This window comes from Podarcis tiliguerta (assembly GCF_965153285.1).
Source record: "Podarcis tiliguerta genome assembly, chromosome: 1".
Taxonomy (NCBI): Eukaryota; Metazoa; Chordata; class Lepidosauria; order Squamata; family Lacertidae; genus Podarcis; species Podarcis tiliguerta.
The window spans coordinates 117,574,916-117,599,840 of NC_139534.1; the positions used below are offsets into that span (position 1 = coordinate 117,574,916).

Consider the following 24,925-nt stretch of genomic DNA (forward strand, 5'->3'; position numbering starts at 1 on the left):
GTACGTAATTATGTGTTACATATCTGCTATGTGTGAGAATGGATGTGGGTGCGTGTGTTATGTCTGATAGGTATGGAAGGCTACGTCCAGTTAAAGGCAACTATAGGGTTGACTAAACCACTTTTGGAGCAACGGAACACCATGATGGAAACCAGAATGCATGAAAACTGCCATAGTGGTACCTATTTATCTACTTGCATTGGTGTGCTTTCGAGCTGCTAGGATGGCAGGAGCTGGGACAGAGCAATATGAGCTCACCCCGTTGGGTGGATTCGAACTGCTGACCTATTGGCAAGCTCAAGAGGCTCAGTGGTCTAGACCACAGTGCCACCTGCATCCCAGGTGGCAGAAATGCGTGTAGAGAGCTGACCCCGCTCACTGCTAGCCTCCAAGTTAGCCCAGAAGAAATGAGGTCTTTGGCCTTAATTTGTTCCTTATCCTTGCTGTAGCACCTTAAAAACTTAACCAATGCATCATGACGTAAGATGGGAATATCCCTTCATGCGTCTGATGAAGCCTCTGCAGACTAATGCAATGCTTCTTAGCTTCTAAGCTGCTACTGGACTCTATGTCTCATTTTAGAGTGTTGGACTGACACGGCAGGAAGTTTTTTCCCACGGTGGAAGTAAGGAAGATGGAAGAAAGAAGATTCCACCTAAACATTAGGAAGAACTTCCTGACAGTAAGAGCTGTTCGACAGTGGAATTTGCTGCCAAGGAGTGTGGTGGAGTCTCCTTCTTTGGAGGTCTTTAAGCAGAGGCTTGACAACCATATGTCAGGAGTGCTCTGATGGTGTTTCCTGCTTGGCAGGGGGTTGGACTCGATGGCCCTTGTGGTCTCTTCCAACTCTATGATTCTATGATTCTATGATTCTAAGTTACTTGCATGACACGCAACCTGCTAATGAGTCAAGCCTCACACAGAGGGTTGATCAGGAGAGCAAGAGGTGGCAGGTGGCAAGTTCAGCGCACTAAGCCAGAGGCAAAAAAGAAGAGTCATGCAACTTGAATCCACTAAATGCAAAAATGCGAATCCCACCAAGTCCTAGCTCTCAGATCTGTTAAAAGCACTGCAGGACATGGCACTCAAAGCTTTGATGGAAACCCTTTCATCATCTGGGTGACAAACTTTCTTCCCATTTCCCATCTTGTTGGCTTGCCATTGAAATGTGAGCCCCACTGAAATCTGGGCTTTTTTTCCGGGTCAGAGACAACCAATGAATGTGGAGGCAATCTCTGACCTGGAAAATCCTCTGGGCATGCTGGTTCTGAACAGAGGCTAGAAGCATGCACTGATATTTTGACAGCCGATCCCCTTATTGAGCATGGGAGCAAAGTCAAGCGCATGAAACTGTAACTGAGGGCCTGAAAACGTATGCACTTGTTTCAGAAGAAACAAGCAAGAATTACTGTACTTTTCGCTCTATAAGATGCACTTTTCCCCTCCTAAAAAGTAAGGGGAAATGTGTGTGTCTCTTATGGAGCGAATGCAGGCTGCACAGCTATCGCTGAAGCCAGAAGAGCAAGAGGGATCAGTGCACACCGATCCCTCTTGCTCTCCTGGCTTCAGCGATAGCCCTGCAAAGCCTCCTGAGTGGAGCCGGAGTGCTCCTGCCTCTTCGCTCAAGAGGCTTTGCGTTGCTTTCTTGTTTCTTGTTTTCCTCCTCTAAAAACTAGCTGTGTCTTATGGTCGGGTGCCTCTTATAGAGCGAAAAATACGGTACACGTCTTCCTTCAAGTCTTGATTTTGAGCTTAGAGAAGCTTGAAACCTTATGCAAAAAGGGCAGGACGCAATCACAATTCTGTACGTGTTGGCAGAGGGAAATGGCCCACCACACAAATTGCCCATTGATCACTACTGTTAAGTACAGTGGTTGTACAACCAGGCTCCAAACTCTCCTTAAGAGCAGAGCAGACCTTATTTTACTGCACAGGTGAGGAATCTGGAGCCCAGGGCAAAATGAGGACATCTCTCTCTCTCTCTCTCTCTCTCTCTCTCTCTCTCTCAGCTTTGTCACTTTCTGCAGACAACAGCCATCACTCCCCTGCCTTGGACCCTGGAACGCTTGGCTGCAATGGGTTTCTTGAACTGTAGTATTTTTCTCTTGCTTTTCTGGATAGAGAGCAGAGAGGGACGCAGGGATGTGTGCAGAAAGTATCCAACTGTACAAAGGGAAAACTCAGTGTCATTGGTCCACTCACTTCTGCCTTTTAGCCCACCCAACATGTGACCCCCACCTCTCAGAATGGAATGTCCTGGGTGGATTTTGGACCTTAGGCTGAGAAAATTCCCCACCCCTGTTTCACTAGGCCACAGTTTCTCCCATCATGTTACCTAGGATAGGATAGTTATGTTGGTGGCCTAGGAACTTCTCTGGAGATTTTTATTGAAGGGTGTGTGTGTGTGTGTGTGTGTGTGTGTGTTGCACAGGTTCACTTTGTTAAGGTGACAAGAAGGTGTGAAATCTATTTTTAAGGTTTCTTGATCCGACACTCGGCAAGTTTACAGCAAACAATGTGTGTGTGACATCTGATGTTGTCCCTACTCAGAATAAAACCACTGCTATCAATGGACTTGCTGTAAGCATCTTAAATCCATAGATATGAATAGGTCTATTCCCAGCATTTCTTCATAGTCTATCACCCCCATGATTGCAGGACTTTGGTGTTACTGTTTCCCGACAAAGTTCTGGCAGGTGCATCATGGGAAAGACTCGCCTTCTGTCACGACCAGAGTGTATCAAAATTTAAAGATGCAAAATGTCCCATCTTTCATTTGCATTACTATTACTGAATGTTCAGAGTGGCTCAGGCAGGCCATGAGACTCTTAATCTCAGGGTCATGGTTTCAAGCAAAAATAATCCTGCACTGCAGCTGGGTGGACTGGATGATAACCGTTGTGGTCCCTTCCAACTCTGCAAATCTACGGTTGTATGACAGCACTTTCTTGCATCTCTTTAACACCAGCAATATCTAAGTGCTGTGCTGAAAAGGACATTCTGGCAGCTGAAGTGAGAAATACCAAATGTATCCTAAGAACATCTGAAGGATCGCTGGTGGATTAAGCCAGTGGCCCATCTAGTCCAGCGTCCTCTTCCCACAGCAGCAAACCTCAATGCCTATGGGAAGCCCGCAAGCCAGAATGCAGCAGCAAACTCCCCACTCGTGATTCCCAGCATCTGATATTCAGAGGCATGCTGTCTTTTCCATTTGCATAGTAAAAATAAATAAATAAATGCCAATGCAGCCTGGGACCCACGTACCTACGGGACCGCCTCTCCTGATATGCACTGCGGAGGACCTTGTGGTCCACAAATGACAACATTTTCGAGGCCCCAGGTCGCAAGGTGGTTAGATTGGTCTCAACTAGGGCCAGGGCCTTTTCAGTACTGGCCCTGACTTGGTGGAACACTCTGTCACAAGAGACTAGGGCCCTGCGGGACTTGACATCTTTCCGCAGGGCCTGCAAGACAGAGCTGTTCCGCCTGGCCTTTGGTTTGGATTCAGTCTGACCCTTATGTTTCCCTCCCCTTATGGTTTTGATCTATGGGCTACTTTTAAAATGAGGCTGCATTTTAAATTGCATTTTAACCTGTGTTTTAAATTGGTTCCTCCCCCATTATGTTTTTACTGTAATTTTATTGGTGTTAGCCGCACTGAGCCTGGCTCTGGCCGGCGAGGGCGGAGTATAAATAATATATTATTATTATTATTATTATTATTATTATTATTATTATTATTATTATTATTATTATTTTCTGCTGTCCTTTTAATTTGCTGTCCTACAAGTTCGCTTCTTTATTTTACAATGACAAACATTGTTGTTGTTGTTGTTGTTTAGTTGTTTAGTCGTGTCCGACTCTTCGTGACCCCATGGACCAGAGCACACCAGGCACTTGTGTCTTCCACTGCCTCCTGCAGTTTGGTCAAACTCATGCTGGTAGCTTCGAGAACACTATCCAACCATCTCGTCCTCTGTTGTCCCCTTCTCCTTGTGCCCTCAATCTTTCCCAACATCGGGGTCTTTTCCAGGGAGTCTTCTCTTCTCATGAGGTGGCCAAAGTATTGGAGCCTCAGCTTCAGGATCTGTCCTTCCAGTGAGCACTCAGGGCTGATTTCCTTCAGAATGGATACGTTTGATCTTCTTGCAGTCCATGGGACTCTCAAGAGTCTCCTCCAGCACCATAATTCAAAAGCGTCAATTCTTCGGTGATCAGCCTTCTTTATGATCCAGCTCTCCCTTCCATACATCACCACTGGGAAAACCATAGCTTTTACTATACGGACTTTTGTTGGCAGGGTGATGTCTCTGCTTTTTAAGATGCTGTCTAGGTTTGTCATTGCTTTTCTCCCAAGAAGCAGGCGTCTTTTAATTTCATGGCTGCAAATGACAAACATGACACAAACCCAAATCTGTGGCTGGAAATGGTCCTTGCGCTGAACATCATGGGACATAGGATGCTGCCCTACAGTGAGGAGGCAGACTGTGCTGACTGGCAGTGGCTCTCCAAGATTTTATACAGGGTTTCTTCCCTCCCTGGAGATGCTGGGACCTGAACCTGTGACCTTCTGCAATGCAGCACGTGTGTTCCACCAGTGAGCTATGGCCCCTTGCCAGTAGTGATGCAAAGCCCCCAGCGGAATGGGAAGCCTGGCCTTGTTTCTCAACCTGCAAGGTGGGAACTACAGGGAGCACGGAAGAGAAAAACCACAGATAGCGACGTGCATTTTATAGTTCTAAAGAATGAAATTTGCTGTGACTCATCTGCGATTTCTCCCCGAATTGAACATGACAAACCAGTGAGGTAAACGCGTTAGCACAATACTATTTTTAGATGTCTTCCTGCGCAGGACTGAGCTGCACAGATAAAGGGCTCAGTCCACAAAACCAGGCTGCTCTGCGGCTGCTGCCTCTGCTCAACAGGGTTTTCTGCAATATTCAGTAGGAATACATGAAGAGTGGACAGCAGTCGTGGACCATCATGAGAAAGCAGCATGCTTTAGACTTAGTCTGCACAAATGAATTCAGGGTCAGAATTTGCTATCCCACCCAACCCCTCTTGTGCAATAGAAACAGTCCAGGGGACCCCAGGAGCCATCTAGTCTAACCCCCTGCAATTCAGGAATATCAACTGAAACTTCCAGCAGATGGCCATCCAACCTCTGCTTAAAAACCTCCAAGGAAGGAGAGTCTACAACCTCTCAAGAGAGCCCGTTTCACTGTCAAAAAGCTCTTACTGTCAGAAAGTTTTTCCTGATGTTTAGTCGGAATTTCCTTTCTTGCAACTAGAAGCCATTGGTTCGAGTCTGACCCTCCGGAGCAGGAGAAAACAAGCTTGCTCCATCCACCATGTGACAGCCCTTGAGATATTTGAAGATAGCCATCATATCTCCTCTCAGTCTCCTCTTTTCCAGGCTAAACATACCCAGCTCCTTCAACTGTTCCTCATAAGGCTTGGTTTCCAGCCCTTGACCATCTTGGTTGCCCTCCTCTGCACACGTTCCAGCTTGTCAACATCCTTCTTAAACTGTGGTGCCCAGAATTGGAAACAGTATTCCAGATGTGGTCTGACCAAGGCAGAATAGAGTAGTACTATTACTTCCCTCACTACACTTCTGTTGATGCAGCCTAGAATAGCATTAGCTTTTTCTCCCTGCTGCATCATACTGTTGACTCATGTTAGGTTTGTGGTCCACCAAGACCCATAGAACCTTTTCACATCTACTGCTAGTAAGTCAGGTGTCCCCCATACTATATTTCCCCAGACCCTAGACTATAATGCAGCCTTTCTCAACTTGTGGGTCCCCAGATGTTGTTGAACTACAACTCCCATCACCCCTAGCTAGCAAGGCCAGAGCTCAGGGGTGATGGGAGTTGTAGTCCAACAACATCTGGGGACCCACAGGTTGAGAACCGCTGTGCAATGTATGTCATGAGTGAAGTTGCTATCTAAACTGCAGTTAATATCGATGTAGTGAAAGCTCTTGTGATCCGGGCACCAGATTTTAAAAGGAAATTGGACAACTCCATAGAGAATGAGGCAGTAAAATGCTACCACAAAGGCTCCAAACTGCCTCCAGTATTGAAGACAATATGCCTCTGAATATCACTTACTTAGGTAAAGGTAAAGGGACCCCGGTCCAGTCGTGACCGACTCTGAGGTTGCGGCGCTCATCTTGCTTTATTGGCCGAGGGAGCCGGCGTTTGTCCGCAGACAGCTTCCGGGTCATGTGGCCAGCATGACTAAGCTGCTTCTGACGAACCAGAGCAGCACACAGAAACGCCGTTTACCTTCCCGCCGGAGCAGTACCTATTTATCTACTTGCACTTTGATGTGCTTTCGAACTGCTAGGTTGGCAGGAGCAGGGACAGAGCAACGGGAGCTCACCCCGTCATGGGGATTCGAACCGCTGACCTTCTGATCAGCAAGTCCTAGGCTCTGTGGTTTAACCCACAGCGCCACCCGTGTCCCTATCACTTACTTACTGGGGAGCAAAAGCGAGGAGAGTGCTCTTGCACTCAAACCTTGCTTGCAGGCTTTCCATACAAATCTGGTTGGCTAGTTTGCGAACAAGATGCTGAGCTAGATTTGGTGTGACACTGCAGGACTCTTATTACATTTTCATCTATCCTTCTGAGCCCTGCCTGTTAACGACATATATGGAGTTGATGTTTGGCTTTGACTGTTCCTAGATTAGAAGCCAGCACAAACAAGAGATCGAGAAAGAGAGAGAGAGAGATGAGTTCTGTTAATCAGCCTTTATCAACCTGTGGGTCCCCAGATGTTGTTGAACTACAACTCCCATCACCCCTAGCTATCAAGGCCAGAGCTCAGGGATGATGGGAATTGTAGTCCAACAACATCTGGGGACCCACAGGTTGAGAACCGCTGTGTTAGATGGTTTTCTTCAAAGCGGACAAATTTCCCCTGGAATAGCTGGATGCTCACAAGATCACCGGCTGAACTGGAGCCTGATCCCAGCACGCTTTTACCCTTGAATGCTGACATTCAGTGACTTTTGGTAAGTTCGCTGCTAGGAAGTTGTGTAGACAAGACTCCTGGAGTGATGAAATCTGAGGTCCTAACAAATGCCCATGCATTAAGAGATTAGTGACTCGCTGGTGATTATGGAAGGCTACCTGGCATCTTTCCAGCTTCTAAACACAGAAGCAAAATACTGCTTCATCTAAGGAAATTCGATCTTCCGGCTGAAAACTATGCTGCAAGCTTTTTGTTAAAAAAAAGAAGAAGTGTTCCTGTTGCAAATAACCCCCACCCCCTGAAAGACCCTTTGCTACCAGAAGCCTGCCTCAGGAACAAGTCACTTGACCTGCTCAGTTGATGCTCTGTGATGCGTCAAGGCTCCCATTGTGTCTCCTTGAGAAGAGAGCGAAATTAAGTTAGCAAAGGATTTCTCAATGCACCTCGTCATTCCACACTTCCTGACATCTCCGCAGTCTTTCAACACATGAGAAGGCAGAATGCTAGTCTCGTGTGAATAGAAGGATACATTCCAGAGGTTCCTTTGAACCTGCCATGCCTGTTGTCAGAGATACTGTTGATGTACATTTATCAGGCTATCTGTTTTAGATCTGCATGCTTTTAATTATTTGGGAGTGGGGTAATTATTATTTTGATAACGAGACTAACTACAAAGCCCCTTCTTTTCTAGATGGGGTTCTTTGATTTCTCAAGGATGGAATCTGGGGCCTGACCAACCTAGTTCTTTTAAAAGGTGTTATTTTAAAGAATGGTCCCAGCCTACCTACTTATTATTGGAATTCCCACCTTTTAATTGTGTTAGGTTAACCGAAAACAAGTGTGTTGGCAGGGGCTGATGGGAGTTGTAGTCCAACCACATTGGAGGGCAACAGGTTGGCCAAGGCTCTAGGGCTAGGCAGAAGAAAACAAATTTGCTCCGTTGTCAATGTGACAATCTGTGTCAGCAAAGGTTCCCCCTACCCCCCCCCCCCAAGTCTGCTATGGCTTGAAATTGTCAACCAGCCTTTTTGTTTTCTGGGTTTCTTTTTTTTTTAAGAGTGCTTTAACACAAAAGGCCAGATTTGGTGTAAAATAAATAAATAAACAAACAAATCTGCTAAATTCCAACTGGAACATTTCTTCAGCGGTTCCCTAATCTCAGAGGCCCAATTGTAGAAGGAACATCACCTGCTATGGAGAAGAACAGGGAAAATTGCTGTTTGCTTGTTTTTTTAATTGCTCGTGCACTTTTCAACTATTAGTTATTGATCCTGCTTTTGACCTCGTATATATGTTTTAAAAAAAAGGGGGGGTAAACAGATAAAGTACCCTCTGGTGTCTTTTTGTGCAGCACACACAAAGCAGCAAGAAGTCAGGCCAAGGGCATATTGAACAGGGAGCCAGTCACCACGATCCGATCCATGGCTTGTTGCCTGGCAACAGGCCACACTGCCAAAAGAGCCCATCTACTTGTTTTTTTTAATTTTAGTGATAATAACTTGGCTTCCTTGAAATAAAAATAAAAGCATCTGACAATAATTACTACTGGAACACGTGACTCGGAATTACAAAGTTCCAGGCTAAAACTACCCATCAGCCCCTGCATTTCAGCACATTGCAAGAACTTTACATGCCAACCTCCCACAGATTATTTGGGGAGTAAGCACCATTAATCACAATAGAACATACAGTGGTACCTCGGGTTAAGAACTTCATTCTGTTCTTAACCTGAAACCGTTCTTAACCTGAGGTACCACTTTAGCTAATGGGGCCTCCTGCTGCTGCCACGCCGCTGCGCGATTTCTGTTCTCATCCTGAAGCAAAGTTCTTAACCCAAGGTACTACTTCCGGGTTTAGCGGAGTCTGTAACCTGAAGCGTCTGTAACCCGAGGTACCACTGTACTTCCATCGGATCTCAGAAGGCTGGAAGAAGCACCCTAAGCCTTGGGTGATTCAGTGCCACTTCAAGAAGATAGCTTTGGGCTCTGTGGAGGAATGATCTGACCTAGCATAAGAAGGTTTCCCATGTCCCTTTGGTCATGAATGTGCCACATAAAACCATTACTCAGTGTTCCAGAACAAGCCTTGGACTCCTCTGTGGTGCAATGGGGATTTCTTTTCGTCATTTCAGATAGCTGTCTCCTCCATTTACACCTAGTTATCTCCGAGGCAGATTACATTAAAATAAAAATTGGCTACATTCAATCTGGCGTAGTGACATACTTACAGCACAGAACTAATAAAGTGAAACATTAAAATATAGCATTATAACTTTAAAATAAGCATTAAAACAAATAGGAAAAAGTGGGGACATTCATAGCAATTGTGGAGGGTTTCCTCTGTAGGTGACTCAGATGACAAATATTTTGCCTTTGAGACATCTGAAGCGGCAGGGGGTTCTCGGGAGGATCTTAAAGGGGGGGGGGGGGAGGTTTATATAGTGAGACATGTTCCTAAGATACGCAGATCCCAGCCAGTTCAATCCTTTAAAATTTAAGAGACAGCCACAACCCTTGCTTCAAAACAATGTCTTATACAATATACTCACTCCAGAGGACCAAGAAGTTACCGTCTTTTTTGCTCTATAAGACTCACTTTTTCCCTCCTAAAAAGTAAGGGGAAATGTGTGTGCGTCATGGAGCGAATGCAGGCTGCGCAGCTATCCCAGAAGCCAGAACAGCAAGAGGGATTGCTGCTTTCACTGCGCAGTGATCCCTCTTGCTGTTCTGGCTTCTGAGATTCAGAATATTTTTTTTCTTGTTTTCCTCCTCCAAAAACTCGGTGCGTCTTGTGGTCTGGTGCATCTTATAGAGCGAAAAATACGGCAGTTTCATTCTTAACTGGAACAGATGTGGGGAACCCTTGCCCCCCCCAGATGTTGCTGAACTACAATTCCCATCATCCCCAGTCACAAGCCTGATGGGAGTTGTGGTTCAGAGGTCCCAAGGTACCCCACTCCTGATCTAGAACATAGTACAGCAGTGAGCAGAGCCAGGCCTAACTGAGTGAAGCAACTGCCTCAAGTGGAAAATGTGGGGATGGTGGGGGGCAGCAGGGAAAGCCCCCTGCTGTCCTCCTCAGCACCTTGGCTGACGGAGCTGTGGACCTCCATTAGCAAGAGTGGGGTGGAGGACACTATCCCGTTTCCAGTACTGAAATAATATTCAGCTGCCAGCCCATTTAGCTGCTGGGATGGGGGGAGCTGTTCCCTTATCTCTCTCCTTCTCCCTCCCACCTCATTTCTTTGGGTTGCATGGCCCTGTCCCAGGTAATAGTAGTAGTAGTAATAATAATAATAAATAATAATAATAATAATAATGGTGTGAAAATAGATTAACCGTTTTCAATTTCAGAGTTTCAAAATTCAGTTTATGCTTAGTGAAGCAAGGAAGTTGGTTGGATCTTCTGTCAGCCAGTGAAGGTACGTTCCTGTCAAAATTCAGGTCCCTCTTGGTCCACACCCGCCGTTGCTCTGCCGGAAGGGGGAACCAGGGTAGCGACACATGCTTTCGAAAGCCCACCTACCTGAGAGAGAAGTTTATTGTCGTCCTCTAGCAGCTTGACTTTTGTTTCAAGTTGTCTGATGTAGTTAGAAGATGAATCTTTAAAGGGAGGAAAGGAGAGAGGGGGGGGGGGGCAAAAATGAGAGATTAACCTTCCCAGGAGATAGTGCTTTAAAGTCAAGCAAGATAGCTTCACAATTAGACTAATGTTTCCTCTCAGCAGAAGAAGAAAGGTCAAGACAAGAACTGAAGAACAATGCCCAGGGGAACAAAGCGGGCATTTCACAGTTTGAATCCATTAATACAACAAAGACCACACACACACACACACACACACAGAACAGAAGCAAACCCAGGAGCAGAAAAGGCCTCTCAGAACCCTTGGAGGCTTGTGCCAGTAACAGGAGCATTTCGAGAAGCTAGGCAGAAATAATGAGGTTCGGTTCAGTCTCATTCGAAAGCAGCCAGAAGAGGAGATGTTTTAGGCATCAAAAGAGCAAGGGGACATTGGGGTGACCTTGTGCAAGGAGAAGGAGGCCGCCTCCTCCTTCAAAAGAGCTGAGTTTGGGAGCAGGTGGGGGGGAATGGGTTAGCGCTGCTCAAAAATACTTGGCTTTTTATTTTGAAGGAGTATGAAAGATTTTGCATGTAGTAAGAATAAGGGAACGAGCAAAGGCGGTTATGAAGAACACCCAGCCGTTTCTGCAGTGTTTCAAGGACATTCGCATCTCTCCACATATATAATTTTCTGTTTTAGATTTCTGCAACACTGCCTTTGAAAACTGCACAGTATAGCTGCCAGGAAACTGGGACCAGGCACCACGAGCTTGTTACGCCTATTTTCTATCACCGTCTGTGACTTTGGGTCCATTTCCAAGTCCGATTGCTGGTTTTGACCTTCAAAAGCCCTTGGGAGCTTTTTAGTTCAAAAAGCTTGTAAGAAATGAATTCTTACGTTTATATCCTGCCTTTCTTTTGTCACAGGATCAAAGGCAGCACAAATGTGATTCCCAGGCGGTCACCCAACTGAGCACACCTGTACCTGCTTAGCTTCAGCTAGGTGGTGGCCTCCCATGTTTTCAGACCACCCCCTGTGAAATATGAGCTGCCCAGGCCTTGAGATCATCATCCGAAATCCTTTTCTAGGTGCTCCCCATCAACTGGGATATTGCAGATAGCTGCAAGAGAAAGGGTCTTTTCCACAGTGGCCCCCTCAGTTGTGAAAAACCCTCCCCAGATACATGTGCCCAAGTGCTTTCTACTTTGTAATTTTTAAACATTATAGCATGCTGCGGTTCTGGCGACAAAGTTATATTTTCCGGTTTTCGCTTCTGATCACTTTTGTTTGTTTACTTGACTTTTTAAATAGCCTGCTAAACGAAAGTCTCCAAGGTGATAATGACATATTTAAAAACATAAAGACACTATAGCAGTGCCACATTCATACAAAAATGCATCACACACATACAACAGTACCCCCATAACAGCTGTAGTACCTCACTAACAGTCAAAACTTTGTTGCAATGTTTAAATCTCTTGATATTTGTTATTTATTTTATAGGTATCTCATTTGCTGATCCTTAATTTGTCTTACTGTAAATACGATTTGTTTAAAAAATGTTTCTGCTACCGACATCATCCAAATAACATTGGAAATAAGAGACACCCCCCCCCCCAATAAATGTTAGGCACCTGGTCTTTCCTTAGGTTCCAATAAATTAATATTTAATTCAGCATATATCTGCCTTCCCACTGCCCAAAATAAATAAATACAAAATCCCACACACTTACTCATTGGTTGCAGATGGATGGGGGACAGAACACTGGATTTTATTTTATTTTAAAAAGGTATTTGCAATCAGTACCTGGTGATAAGTAAATGGCACATTCCATGAGTACTTTTGGATGTGTCAAGACATTCCTTGCTCCCAATAAAGTGAAGAGCATCTCCCAGCATCTCCAATTGCTCCAGTAATGAAAAGTATGAAAGTTACACTCTCTCTATCAAACTATTGCCTTGAGACCTTAATCTCCATTCTGATGAAATAACCATTTGGCTCTTTACATTCTGGCCTCTGCAAGGAAACACTGGGCAATCATAATAAAATTCAATTTAACAGAGGGCAGGGTATGTGTGCGCAGAAGCAAAGGAGAGCAAAAAAACGAATCAACGGTGTTGCTGCCAGCGCTTGACGTTCAGCCTGAAAGCAAATTCAACCCATTGCCCTTCCTGTTGCTCCCTTTGAGATTAAATGCCCAACATTTGGTGAGTACGGGACCTACATTACAAAGAGCCGACCCTTTGCCTTCAGCAAAGATCTGCAATAATGATTTTCTCTGCAGTAAAGAAACTGGGATAAGGAAATAAAGAATTTAAAAATGGGATAAAGAAATATTGTGCAGACATGTCACATGCACATATGCCCAAATCAGGGCTGTCTTAAGCATATGCGTCACCGGGGTGCAAAGATCTGCCCGGTCCCCCCCCCCCCCAGGTTACCCAGTCCCAGGCACGCAGGAGGGCAGAGCCAGCTGGCTGCCTCAGCATCTCACTGGCTTGGTCGCCTCCGAACTCGCAACACATAACCACCCGCAGAAGAAGAGCCCGCTGCGGCGCTCCAACTGACGCGTGGGCTCCTCCCTGGACTCAACTCTCAGGCCCCGGACTCTTGGCCTGGCGCCCCTGAGAGCCTGGCACCGGGTGCCCTGTGCCCCGCACCCCTAGTGCCTATAGGTAAGACGGCCCTGGCCCAAATGTTTCTTGTTGTTGTTTAAATACCCAAAGCAGTGCTTCAGCTCAGTGGCACATCGCTTGCTTTGCAAGCAGAAGGTCCCAGGTTCATCTACAGGCAGGGCTGGAGAATACTCTGGTCTGAAACCCTAAAGCCACACTGCTGCTCAGTGTGGACCAGGGATGGGAAGTCAATGGGCTTCCAGTTATTGCTGGACTATGGCTCTTACCACCCATTGGTCAGGCTGATCCCCAGACTTCCTGTCTCTGGTGTAGGCAAAACTAAGGGCTATGATCTTGAAGGCAGCTTCATCACCTCCATGTGACATGCACACGAAGGAGATCCATGCTGGGAGGTAGTGAGTGGCCCAAGGTTACCCAGTGAGGATCATGGCAGAGCGAGGAATCGAACCCTGTTCTCCCAAGTCCTAGTCTGACACTCCAAGCACTGCACCACCACTGGCTAGTCTGAGGTGAACCATGAACGAGGGAATAAACTGCAGACCACAACAGAGGCATCACTTCAAAGGAAGGACAGAAAACAACTAGGATGTCCACAGAAGAAGCACCACCAGGAGCTAGATCTTGTGACTGGGCAATCGAGGCTCGTTTTATTGGAAGCCTATCTAATTGAGTAATGGCTGCTGCGAAAATCTCTCTTGTGCTTCTGCTACAGAATGTCTTACTGAGTTAATTCTCTAGCTGAGGAGACAGCTTCACACACTAGAGAGGTTTGGCCTGTGTATCCACATAAGATTTTTAGATGCTCTGGCGGCATTTGTGCTGAAAAGCAAAATTTAACAGCCACTTCAGTTCCTCACAGCTGAGTTGTAAAACCTGAATGCCCTTTTCCTATCCTGAGAATCTGAAAAGCTAATTGGCTAAGTTGATATCATTTCTGCTTGTGGGACCGGAATTAAACTCATTAAAGAAGCTGTATTATTACCCTCACGAATACATGCAGATCTTAGCACAAGGGCTATTCCATCTGGTATATAGTGTAATTCAACCTCAGTTCAATCTAATTTCCCCCCTCTCCAAGCTGACAAACAACTTTGTAATTATTATTGCAGGTAAACCAAAGAATGACAGATTGCAGTAAGGCTGTTTTGCCTCAGTAATGGGGAAGTCCTCTAAACAAGTTGGGAATCATAGAATCATAGAAGTGTAGAGTTGGAAGGGACCACAAGGGCCATCTAGTCCAACTCCCTGCAATGCAGGAATCTTTTACCCAACATGGGGCTCGAACTCACAACCCTGAGACCAACAGTCTCATGCTCTACCAACTGACCTATCTCTCAGGATAAGTCCCATAGGGTTGTGCCTGAAGATGGTTCAAAAACTTCAGCTAGTGCAGAATTCGGCAATCAGGTTGCTCACTGGAGGAACATGGTTTGAGCATATTACACCAATCCTGGGCCAACGGCACTGGCTGCCAATTAGTTCCTAGGCCCAGTGCTGGCCTTAAATGGCTCAGGACTGCAATAGCTCAAGCACTGCCTCTCTCCATATGAACTGACTCGGAACCCTGAGATCATCATCTGAGGCCCTCCATGAGGAGTCTGGAGAGCGGCAACAAAGGAACGGGTCTTTTCTGAGGTGGTTCCCATTTGTGGAATGTTCTCCCCAGGGAGGTTTGACTGGCACCCTCGTTACATATCTTTAGACACCAGTCAAAAACGTTATTCTTCAACCGAGCCTTTGGCTCATTGGGATCCAATGTGCTTTTAAATGTGTCGCTGGAGGCAGGAATGACTGGTTTGTGTTTGTTCTTATCTTTATTATGCAGTTCGTGTTTTTTATATGGCAATTTTATGTTGTGAACTGAGATCCATGCATGAAGGGTGGCGTACAAATTTAATAAACACCACTACCAGTCTTGAGGGACCAATGGATGGTATGCAACTAAGTTTTGCTCTTGAGCAGTTCTACCGAAATTGATGGACCTAACTTATTCCTGTTCATCCATTTCAATGGGTCATCTTAAAAAGCAGAGACATCACCTTGCCAACAAAGGTCCGTATAGTTAAAGCTATGGTTTTCCCAGTAGTGATGTATGGAAGTGAGAGCTGGACCATCAAGAAGGCTGATCGCCGAAGAATTGATGCTTTTGAATTATGGTGCTGGAGGAGACTCTTGAGAGTCCCATGGACTGCAAGAAGATCAAACCGATCCATCCTTAAGGAAATCAGCCCTGAGTGCTCACTGGAAGGACAGATCGTGAAGCTGAGGCTCCAATACCTTGGCCACCTGATGAGAAGAGAAGACTTCCTGGAAAAGACCCTGATGTTGGGAAAGATGGAGGGCACAAGGCGAAGGGGACGACAGAGGACGAGATGGTTGGACAGTGTTCTCGAAGCTACCAGCATGAGTTTGACCAAACTGCGGGAGGCAGTGGAAGACAGAAGTGCCTGGTGAGCTCTGGTCCATGGGGTCACGAAGAGTCGGACACGACTATACGACTAAACAACAACAACAACAAGGACTGTTGAGCAAACAACCGTTTGCAAACTAAGCGCTTAGGGCCCCATTTTGGCTCTGCACACAGAGACTCTGCCCCACTCTGCTTGTGGCTCTCTAGATATTGCCAAACTACAACTCCCATCACCCTTGATCATTGGCCATGGTGGCTGTTGAGAGCTGTCGTTCAGCAACAGGCTAGCCATCCGCACTCAACTGAGTTGTGGCACATGCAACCAAGACTTGGTTTAAGACAGAGCTGCTTGCTCCACCCAAAAAGCACAAATATTCTCCCCCCCATCGCACGAATTCCACACGGCCAAGCTGAAAGTCTGTTGGCCTACTTCTCTCTCATATCACTCTGTCTGCTGCCCTAATTTTCCCTCGCGCTGTGAATGATTCTGACACTTCTATTTCCACTGCATTGTGCGATGACCTTTCCATCAAACTTTGTGTCAAGTGAGGACCTCCACGCGGGGACTATGTAAAATGTTTCGCTCCCAATGGCTGTCAGTGGGCTTTGAAATCTTACCTCCGCTCTTTAGCACAATATTTCAGATTCGTTCCTTGACAGGCCTCCTGAGAACAGCACTTAAGGTTAAAAATACAGACCTTGCGTTGCCTCGTAAAAACATGCTGATTTATTAGCCAGGTCAGCACTTCCACACCAAGACCAGAGAACGGGTGGAACTTTTGCTTTGTTTTTCCAAAGTGTTTACCTACAAATGCCAGCTTGTAATGTAAAAAAATTAAAAAATTGACACTACTTTTTATTTTGTGTGTGTGTGTTTAAATTAAGATTTTTCAAAATACAAGCATATATTGCATACTCTGGATTCCAAAGTACTTGTATGTAACGCTTTTGATAAGAAGAACAATTACTAATGCTATTATTGTTATTAATTTAGATAACATCCTTCATGCAAGGATCACAGGGCAGTTTACAATATAAAAACACAAAAATAATAACAGCCAATTAACCCTCCCGCTTAAAAGTTTTATAACAATGAAATTTAATTTTTGCAAATTTCTTCAGAGAGGGGTTTTTAAAAATGATGAATATGAGGACTGACCACAGCTTAGTGCACTGGTACCTTGGGTTACATACGCTTCAGGTTATAGACGCTTCAGATTACAGACTCTGCTAACCCAGAAATATTACCTCGGGTTAAGAACTTTGCTTCAGGATGAGAACAGAAATCGCGCGGCGGCAGCGGGAGGCCCCATTAGCTAAAGTGGTACCTCAGGTTAAGAACAGTTTCGGGTTAAGAACGGACCACCGGAACGAATTAAGTTCTTAACCCGAGGTACCACCGTAATAGATTTCACAGAGGTTCTATTCCCACAATTGCTGGTTAAAAAGGAACAGGTGATGGGAAAGACTTCTGCTGGAGACTTTACTAATACTGCTTTAGATGGATGTGTAATGTGACCTAGGGCATAGGAACAAAGGAAGCCACCTTATTCCAAGCCAAACCATTGGTACATCTACCTTGGTATTGTCTACAATGGCATGCCCTAAGGAAATTCAGAAAGGGAGATTGGACCTTCTGCATTCAAAGCAGATTGCCACCGAGCTTTCTATGTCCCTTTGTTGGTGGAACTGGGAGGGGGACATATATTTTGCTCTCTGTATCCACACGTCCATTTTGCCTGGTTCCCAGGAAGAGGCGAAAGCTGCATTTCAGAGAAAAGGCTGGAGAAGCACAAAAACAAGGAGCTCAAGACAACCGTCTCCCTGGCCCAGACAGTTCTAGGATTTGGAGATCAAAACTGGACCTTGAACCAAGAATGTTATTGAAGCAGAGTCAAGTCAGTGTCGTGCTACTATGTGGAAATAGTTGTGTGAACCAGCTCTCCACCTAGATGTCGTAGCTACTCTTCTCCAAAGTCCCAGATCCTTTGTGGATCTTCAGCACAATTTCCTCTGGCATTGCCAACCAAAAACACTGCAGAAGCAGCGGTTTAAATTGGAGACATAGCCTTCCTTGTTTTTTAGTGCAGGTGGGAAGTCACTGATCTACTATAGTATGGCCTCGAGACACTCTTCTTAGAAGTCTAATTTTAGGTACCTGGTGCTAAATCGCTGGCCTTCGATAACTCCACCTGTCATAGAACTTGTCCTTGGTGTGACATGCAAAAATTAGCTTGTGGCCCGAGGAGTCTAGAAGAACCCTACCCGGTTCTGACACAATTGTGTGGGCCAGCATTCTTAAAACATTGCAGACGCCCTCTCTGCTTTTGTCATTTGTAAACCCCGTCTTACCGGGACAGAGGCAAACAAACCCAAAAAAGTTTTATGCGTCGCCGCTGCTCAGGGGTTGGAACTGCAAGTCACTTTGCAGACTAATGAGATTCCACAGCTTTAACGATTAGGAAAAGGTTAAAATGACCTGCCGGGCACCCTCAAGTCACTTAAGCCTCTTTTCTTTCCTCGTGCAGCGTTAATCTTGGTAGCGTTAGTCACATGACCCAGCAGAAAAACGAAGCCGATTAGCGGCTTTCCCGCTGGCTACAAAGACGTCGAAACATTTGTTATGGTACCAGCATTTTGTAGGAAACGTGGCAATGGCGCTTGTCCTGTGATCCCTTGCCGAAGAACTCTAGCTGGACACAAGTGTCTGGTGCCAAAGAGAACTACCTAAAGACTCTGGATAGAACTCATGTTCATTTTCACTGGAATAAGGACATAGGAAAGTACTTGATACTGAGTCAGACCATCAATAGTGTGGTTGTTCTCCAAGATTTTACACAGGGGTCCTTCCCAGGGCAACCTAGAGATGCTCGGTACCAAACAAGGGACCTTCTGCACACAAAGCATTCACTCTAGCACTAAACTATGGCCCCTTTCATCAAGAATGAATCTTCAATTGATCCTTTACCACAGGGATAGGAAGAGCCGGTCCTACCATTAGGCAGAGACAGGCAACTGTTTCATGTGGCAGATGCTATACAACCAGTCCTGGACCATCCTAATGTGGCCTGCTCCCTTCAATATGGTGGAAGATGTTATCCCATCACCAGTATTAGCATAAAAGTTAACTGTCAGCCCAGTCAGCTTCTGTAGATGCAGCGGAGAAGGAACACTCTTTTGTCCTTCAACTCCGGCAGCAACATGACTTGGGCATCTCCTGGCGATAGTCAGCTGGAGCTTCTGGAGCTCCATGCAGCCTTCAGAGGCTCCTTATATGGTTCCCAACACAGCTTCGGAGCCTCCTTTGTAACTTACTTCAGCAGCATTAACACAGAAAGAACTGGAAGTCTCTCTCCTTCACCAGGAAATGGCAGCAAGAATATGAGACTCTTGGACGTTACAAAATGAAACCTTATAATTCTTGACTTGCTGGATGACATCAAAAGTCTATAAAGTCTATCATTCTGGAGATGCGGTAGCTGGAACCTGGGACCTTCTGCAAACAATGTATAGGAAGTTGTCTGATAGTGAGCCAGATCATTCATCCATGTATTATTCTCTACACTGATCTGGCAATGACTCTCCAGAGTTTCAGATGGGGGACAATCCCAGTCCTACCTGAAGATATTGGGGACTGAGTCTGGGACCTTCTGCATAGCTCCACCACTGAGCTATGATCTCCACAACAGTAATAATAATAAATAATAATAAATTACTATCTGTATCCCGCCTATCTGACTGGGTTGCCCCAGCCACTCTGGGCAGCTTCCAACATATATAAAAACACAATAAAACATTGAACCTTACGAAGCTTCCGTATACAGGGCTGCCGTCAGATGTCTTCTAAAGGTTATATCGTTAATCATCTTCTTGACATCTGATGGGAGGGCGTTCCATAGGGTGGGTGCCACCACCAAGAAGGCCCTCTGCCTGATTCCCTGCAACTTCACTTCTGACAGTGACGGAACCGCCAGAAGGCCCTCGGTGCTTGATCTCAGGGCTGAACAATGTGGGTGGAAATGCTCCTCTAGTTACCATCAGATGCATCTGAGGGGTTCACAAGCAAGGCTGTTTATCCCCAACATAGGGTAATTAGAAGAAAACCACACCTGAAGTTACCATTTATCTGTCATAATAAACATGCTGTTTTTCTGCAGACGTAGGAAATAAAAATGGAACCGTGCCTGTTGGGAGCACCCTGATTTATTTATTTGTCTTACAAACTAAAGGATTCAATCCGACCCCGTTTATGCTCAGATACATTCTGTGCATCTCAGACACGAGCAATTATTTTGCAAGATTGCTGCCCAACATAATACTTTGGCCAGGCAACAAAAATTTATTCATGAGAGCAGCCCTTTGGCCTTTTGTTCAAGAAGGGTCTTTTCGGACAATACCGTCAGCAGGTCTGGAAGAAGGCTGCATAAATAGCGGGGAATCATAATGCAAGCCCGTTTTTGCTTAAGCAGTACTGCAGCCACTACAAATCTTGAGTTGCTTCATAGTCAGTGCTCCAAGAACTCTCCACCAAGCAGCTCTTGAGGGGGAATTGTAAAACAAAACGAATTTACATTCTGCAAGCCATCTTGTGATTCCCAATGATAACTCCTATGTAAAACACACACACACACACACTGCTTTCCAATACAAGTAGGAAGAAAGTAATCGGCAGAGAGCAAAACTAATTATTGGGCTAACAAAAAGGAGGCTGAATTGGTTCAGGCTACTCAGCCATTCCAGATTAGGGTAAGCAATCTTCCTGCCTTCCACCCCCCCCCCCACCTTTCCTCTCCTGCTTTTCATTTGTTTCAGTCATGCTACTGGGGCCTAAATCACAAACTCATTCAATAGCTGATGCTTTGGTTAGAAGAGGCTGGAAGGACATCAAAGGCCCGCTTGCTGGGAGAGTTTGCCTCCTTTTGAATGGGTGGAGCAACCCCCTCCAGCATCCATTCTTTACGAAGTCTGGTATCCCACGGATCCACAAACCATATTTGCATGAAGGAATCTCTGCTTATTTGCTTGGGTGGAAGGAGCCAGCAGTCAAAGGAGATGGATGCCGCTATGAATGGACAGCTCTTCTCTAGAGACTTGGGTGGTGGGAATGGTCCAGACCTTATGCTTGTGCTTATCAACTTGCCATTGGATGGAACATTCTGAAATATTAGTGCTGTTAATCGGATCTCTATATGATGAGCTCAAGGCAGCATATACGGAGAGTATCCCACACAGTGGTATGCAATGACTCTCCCATACTTAGTACATCCAGACACTGAGACAATGGGTTCAGAATTCCCACATAGTGGGAATCAGAGCAAGACCCAATCTAAATAGCACAGTATTTGAGAGGAAAAGGTGTTTTTTGTTTTCTAATCAACTACCAGTTGTGACCTCACAATTTGAGCCAAATTTGACACACGGATCCCACTAACACAGTGTTTCCCGAACTTGGGCCTCCAGCTGTTTTTGGACTACAATTCCCATCATCCCTGACCACAGGTCCTCCCAGTTAAGGATGATGGGAGCTGTAGTCCAAAAACAGCTGGGGACTCAAGTGTCGGAAACCCTGCACTAACAGAAGCCTATGCAGGGACTTCCGCTAGTGCAATGAGGTTTCCCCACACACACCTTCCTTAATGCATCCCTGTGTGTCATAAGAACGCCCAGAACAGTATGGGAGTGGGAGGTGGGAAGATATTGTTCCATTAGGCAAGCAGTAATGCTCACGTTGATGAAGAAATCTCCTTAGCGCTACACTGAATTCTACCCAACTGAGAGAACATCCACGGAAATCAATGGGCTAACTTAAGTCTATTGATTTCAATGGATCTACCTTGACTGTGGCTTAGCTGTAGTAATGGTGTGTATCAGCCTCTAGGGAGAACATCCTGTGTGGCAGGTAATTGGCCTGGAAAAAGAAAATCTGACTTGGCTGCAGTCCCATGTTCATTACAAGCAAGGGGCTGAGCAAAAGCCCAGTGGTGGAATGTCCTGAATGCTGTGTCTGGGCTCAAGGTAGAGCAGGGGCCTCAGCACATGGGCTCTCTGGCTCCCTCATCCTCAGTTCTCTTGTCCTGCTCAAAGGGCAAGACTCCTCCCAAATTGCTCCTATCAGTGCCTAAAAATGTGCATGCTCTCTCATGAGCACATTCTACTTGCTTCGAACTCCGAGAAGCACAGTTCAGAGGAAACATAACTGTGTGAAAATGCGTGTTTACTTTTACTTTCTGGCCTTGAAAGAAGCCCAACAGAGATATATTGTTATAGATTGTGGGGGGTGGGGGGGACACATCCCTTAACCCTAGAAATTGATAAACGGTAGGATTTTGATTAACTGGGATATGGATGAAAGTACCAGCTGCAGAACTGTCCCAGACAAGGAATCCCAGGGCTGGCTTATGCAAACCAGGCTGGCTGGCCTAGCAAAGAGCAAATCTGACTTTCACAGAAGGGCTGTAGCTCAGCATCTCCAGGTAGACATGCTTGTGCCTGAAATCCTGGTGGTGAGCCACTGCCAACCAGTGTTGGAAATACTATTGTGGGTGCCCTGATGCCTCTGGGTCTCTGGCGACTTCACCCCCCTCTGGATACCTGGGAGCTGGGGTTTAATCAGTTGGTTAGAGCGGGGTGCTGATAATGCCATGGTTGCAAGTTCGATCCCAACGGCATATCCTGCATTGCAGGGGGTTAGAGATGATCCTCAGGGTCCCTTCCGACTCTGCAATTCTGTGATTCAGAATACAGGGATCGAACCCATAAACTTGGCATTATCAGCACCACACTCTAACCAACTGAGCTATCATCCATGAGAAAGGCTTCAGGAGTAAAGCCCGGGGGGGGGGGGCGGAATCCATACCTGCTGCCCTGCAGGACATCTTTGGGAGAAGAAAAGGCTCAGGAGTAAACCCTAAGGTGGTCAGATGGAACCTTGTACGCCTCCTTCCAGCAACTCCTGCAGCCAAACTGGTGCCAAATGCATAGCTTGCCTTTGGACCACACTGTCGAGGCCGAGATGGGAGCCTTGTTGCATCAGGGGAGGGTGGCGGACTTAGGACACATGCATTTTCACATGGTTTCCATGGCCTGCATTCATTTTTCATCAGTTATTCCTAGCTTCATATCTCTGAGCCCCTTTGGCGGGGTGGGGAGGGGACACCCCCCTCCCCCTCTGCAGCACCCAAACGAATGCTTTCATAGCAGACATTTGTCTAAACAACAAAGGACCAGTCTTTGAAAGCACTCATTCTGCACTAGGATCAGCCGAGCAAGTGAAAAGCGATGCAGTATGAAAGGGATTTATGGCCCCATTCTAAAAAGAGGTGGGGTGGGTGTGAGCGTGAGTGGGTGGTGTTTTTTGCTGTGTTTTTTAAAAATGGAAGCTTTTTCTTTCCTTTTTTTCGGTGGAATGCCTCACTTCCATCCCTCAACACAGTGGCACTCAAAACAATGCTATTGATGTTGACCAACAGAAATCCAACCAACCAACAATAATAAACTGGGTAATACTCAATTGTAGCTCCCATCAGTCAGACTAAGGGATTTACAACTACAGGGATTTAAATGTTAAAGCCTTGGCAGCTTTCCCACGGTGACAGGCTACACTGTGTAACAAGAGCTGATGTGAAAATGGCTCAATCAGGTTCCTTGCAGGGGCCCGGCTCCCGTGCCTCCAGCAATCACCTTCCGATTCTCCAGCCGCCCAGCCCCCGGCTGCCTGAATGTCTCCTAATCCCTTAAGCAACCTCACCCTTTCTCTCTTTCTGCCCTCAGCACCTGGAGCAGCCTTCCTGAATCCCCGTGCAATGTTGTTGTTGTTGACGCTGCTGCTGCTATTTGTCTAGATACTGCTTCATTGCCAAGGTGGCCTCGAAGATGTTTGCAAGTACAGAACCAATTTAAAAACATAGAAACATTCATAAATAAAACGTGGAAGGAAACATGCCCCATAAATCAGCAGAACAATAAAAAAAAATAGTTAAAACAGTAAGTAAAAGGAAGTTTGGGACAGGAGATTGCGGGATGCTGATCTAAACAGGTGTCCTGGCAAAGCCGGCGGAATGCCAATACTGATGAGAGCATTCTATAACACTGGTGCCACCAGGGAAAAATACCACCTCTGTGTTACCACAAGCCAAGAATCATCAGCTTAGTCCTCACACCTAAGATGTGTGGCCCTCCCAAGGGCCATAAAGTGATGCCTTGAGGGCCACAAATAGTCTCCTGGCCTAAGTTACTCATCCATGAACATGTGGGGTGCAAGCCTCAGTGAGGTGGCAGACTCACTGAGAGAAGGTTCCATAAGGCAGTGGAAACTCTCTCCACTTCTAACAGTGACATACCACCACATTTCCAAGAGTACTGGGAGGAAAACCATCTCTCCTGGCCCACTCTAATGACCATGGGAGGTTGGCAGGCTGTGTGTTTGCTCACTTGAGCAAAACAAAAGCCTGGGAGCTGGCTACGTGCAGGATTCCCATTTGCAAATAGACCCACGGAGAGGAGAGAATGGCCCAATTACTGTTCAGCTAACCTGAAAGAAGAAAGAGGAGTTGCTCTTTTCTTTCTTTCTTTTTAAATAGTCTGCCTGAGAGAGTGGCCAGTCATGCTACGAGTGTATGTGCTGCTTCAGGTGAAACAGTTTGAAAGTGGCTCATTTCCCCATCCTTCCTCAAGAGAAAGCTGGTTTCCACACACACACATTATCTACCACAGGAGTGGGCAGCCTTTTTCAGACTTAGGGCCACGTTCCCTTATGGGTAGCCTTCTTGAGGCCACAACAGGCCATTTTTGTGTGCTGCCGCACCACAGAGAGCATTTCCTGTCTGAAGAAAGACAAGTGCCACTATCATAACACCAACAGGACGCAGCATTGGCGGGGCAAATAGGGACATTCTGGGGTCAAATCAGAAGCCAGGATGTATTTTGTAATTCCAGGACTGTCACTAGGAAATCGGGACACTTGGAAGGTATGCAGAAAAAGCCAACTTCTGGTATACTTTTAATAATGTCTGACGCACATCCCAGTTTTGATTCTGACTTGCATTGCTGCAATCTTAGTTCAATCCATTTAATCTGTGGCAGCAAAGCGGCATATAAGTATCATCATCACGACTCTCTAATTTATATACTGCTTAATGCCAAAATAGATTCTGTTTTAGAGGCATTTTTAAAATAAAACATTGTGTTGTGCCTTCAAATCCCCATTTCTAGAGTTGCCATATTTCAACTTTTGGGGCAAAGTTATTGAGCTTTTTCTTGCTATATCTCCCTCAAAAAATGAAGCTTTTTAGCTGTTATTTAGGAAATTAAAATAAATAAATAACTTCCATACGC

General features: G+C 45.8%; 1 protein-coding gene across 3 annotated transcripts in view; it reads right to left on the bottom strand.

The window, feature by feature from the left end:
* The window catches only part of CCDC85C (coiled-coil domain containing 85C), a 168,826-nt gene that overhangs the window by 47,507 nt on the left and 96,394 nt on the right, over positions 1-24,925 (bottom strand). For all 3 annotated transcript variants that reach the window (XM_083438785.1, XM_083438784.1, XM_083438783.1), the window contains one exon: positions 10,510-10,586. In XM_083438785.1, coding sequence (XP_083294911.1) covers positions 10,510-10,586 — 77 coding nt within the window. The remainder of the gene's footprint in view (positions 1-10,509; positions 10,587-24,925) is intronic.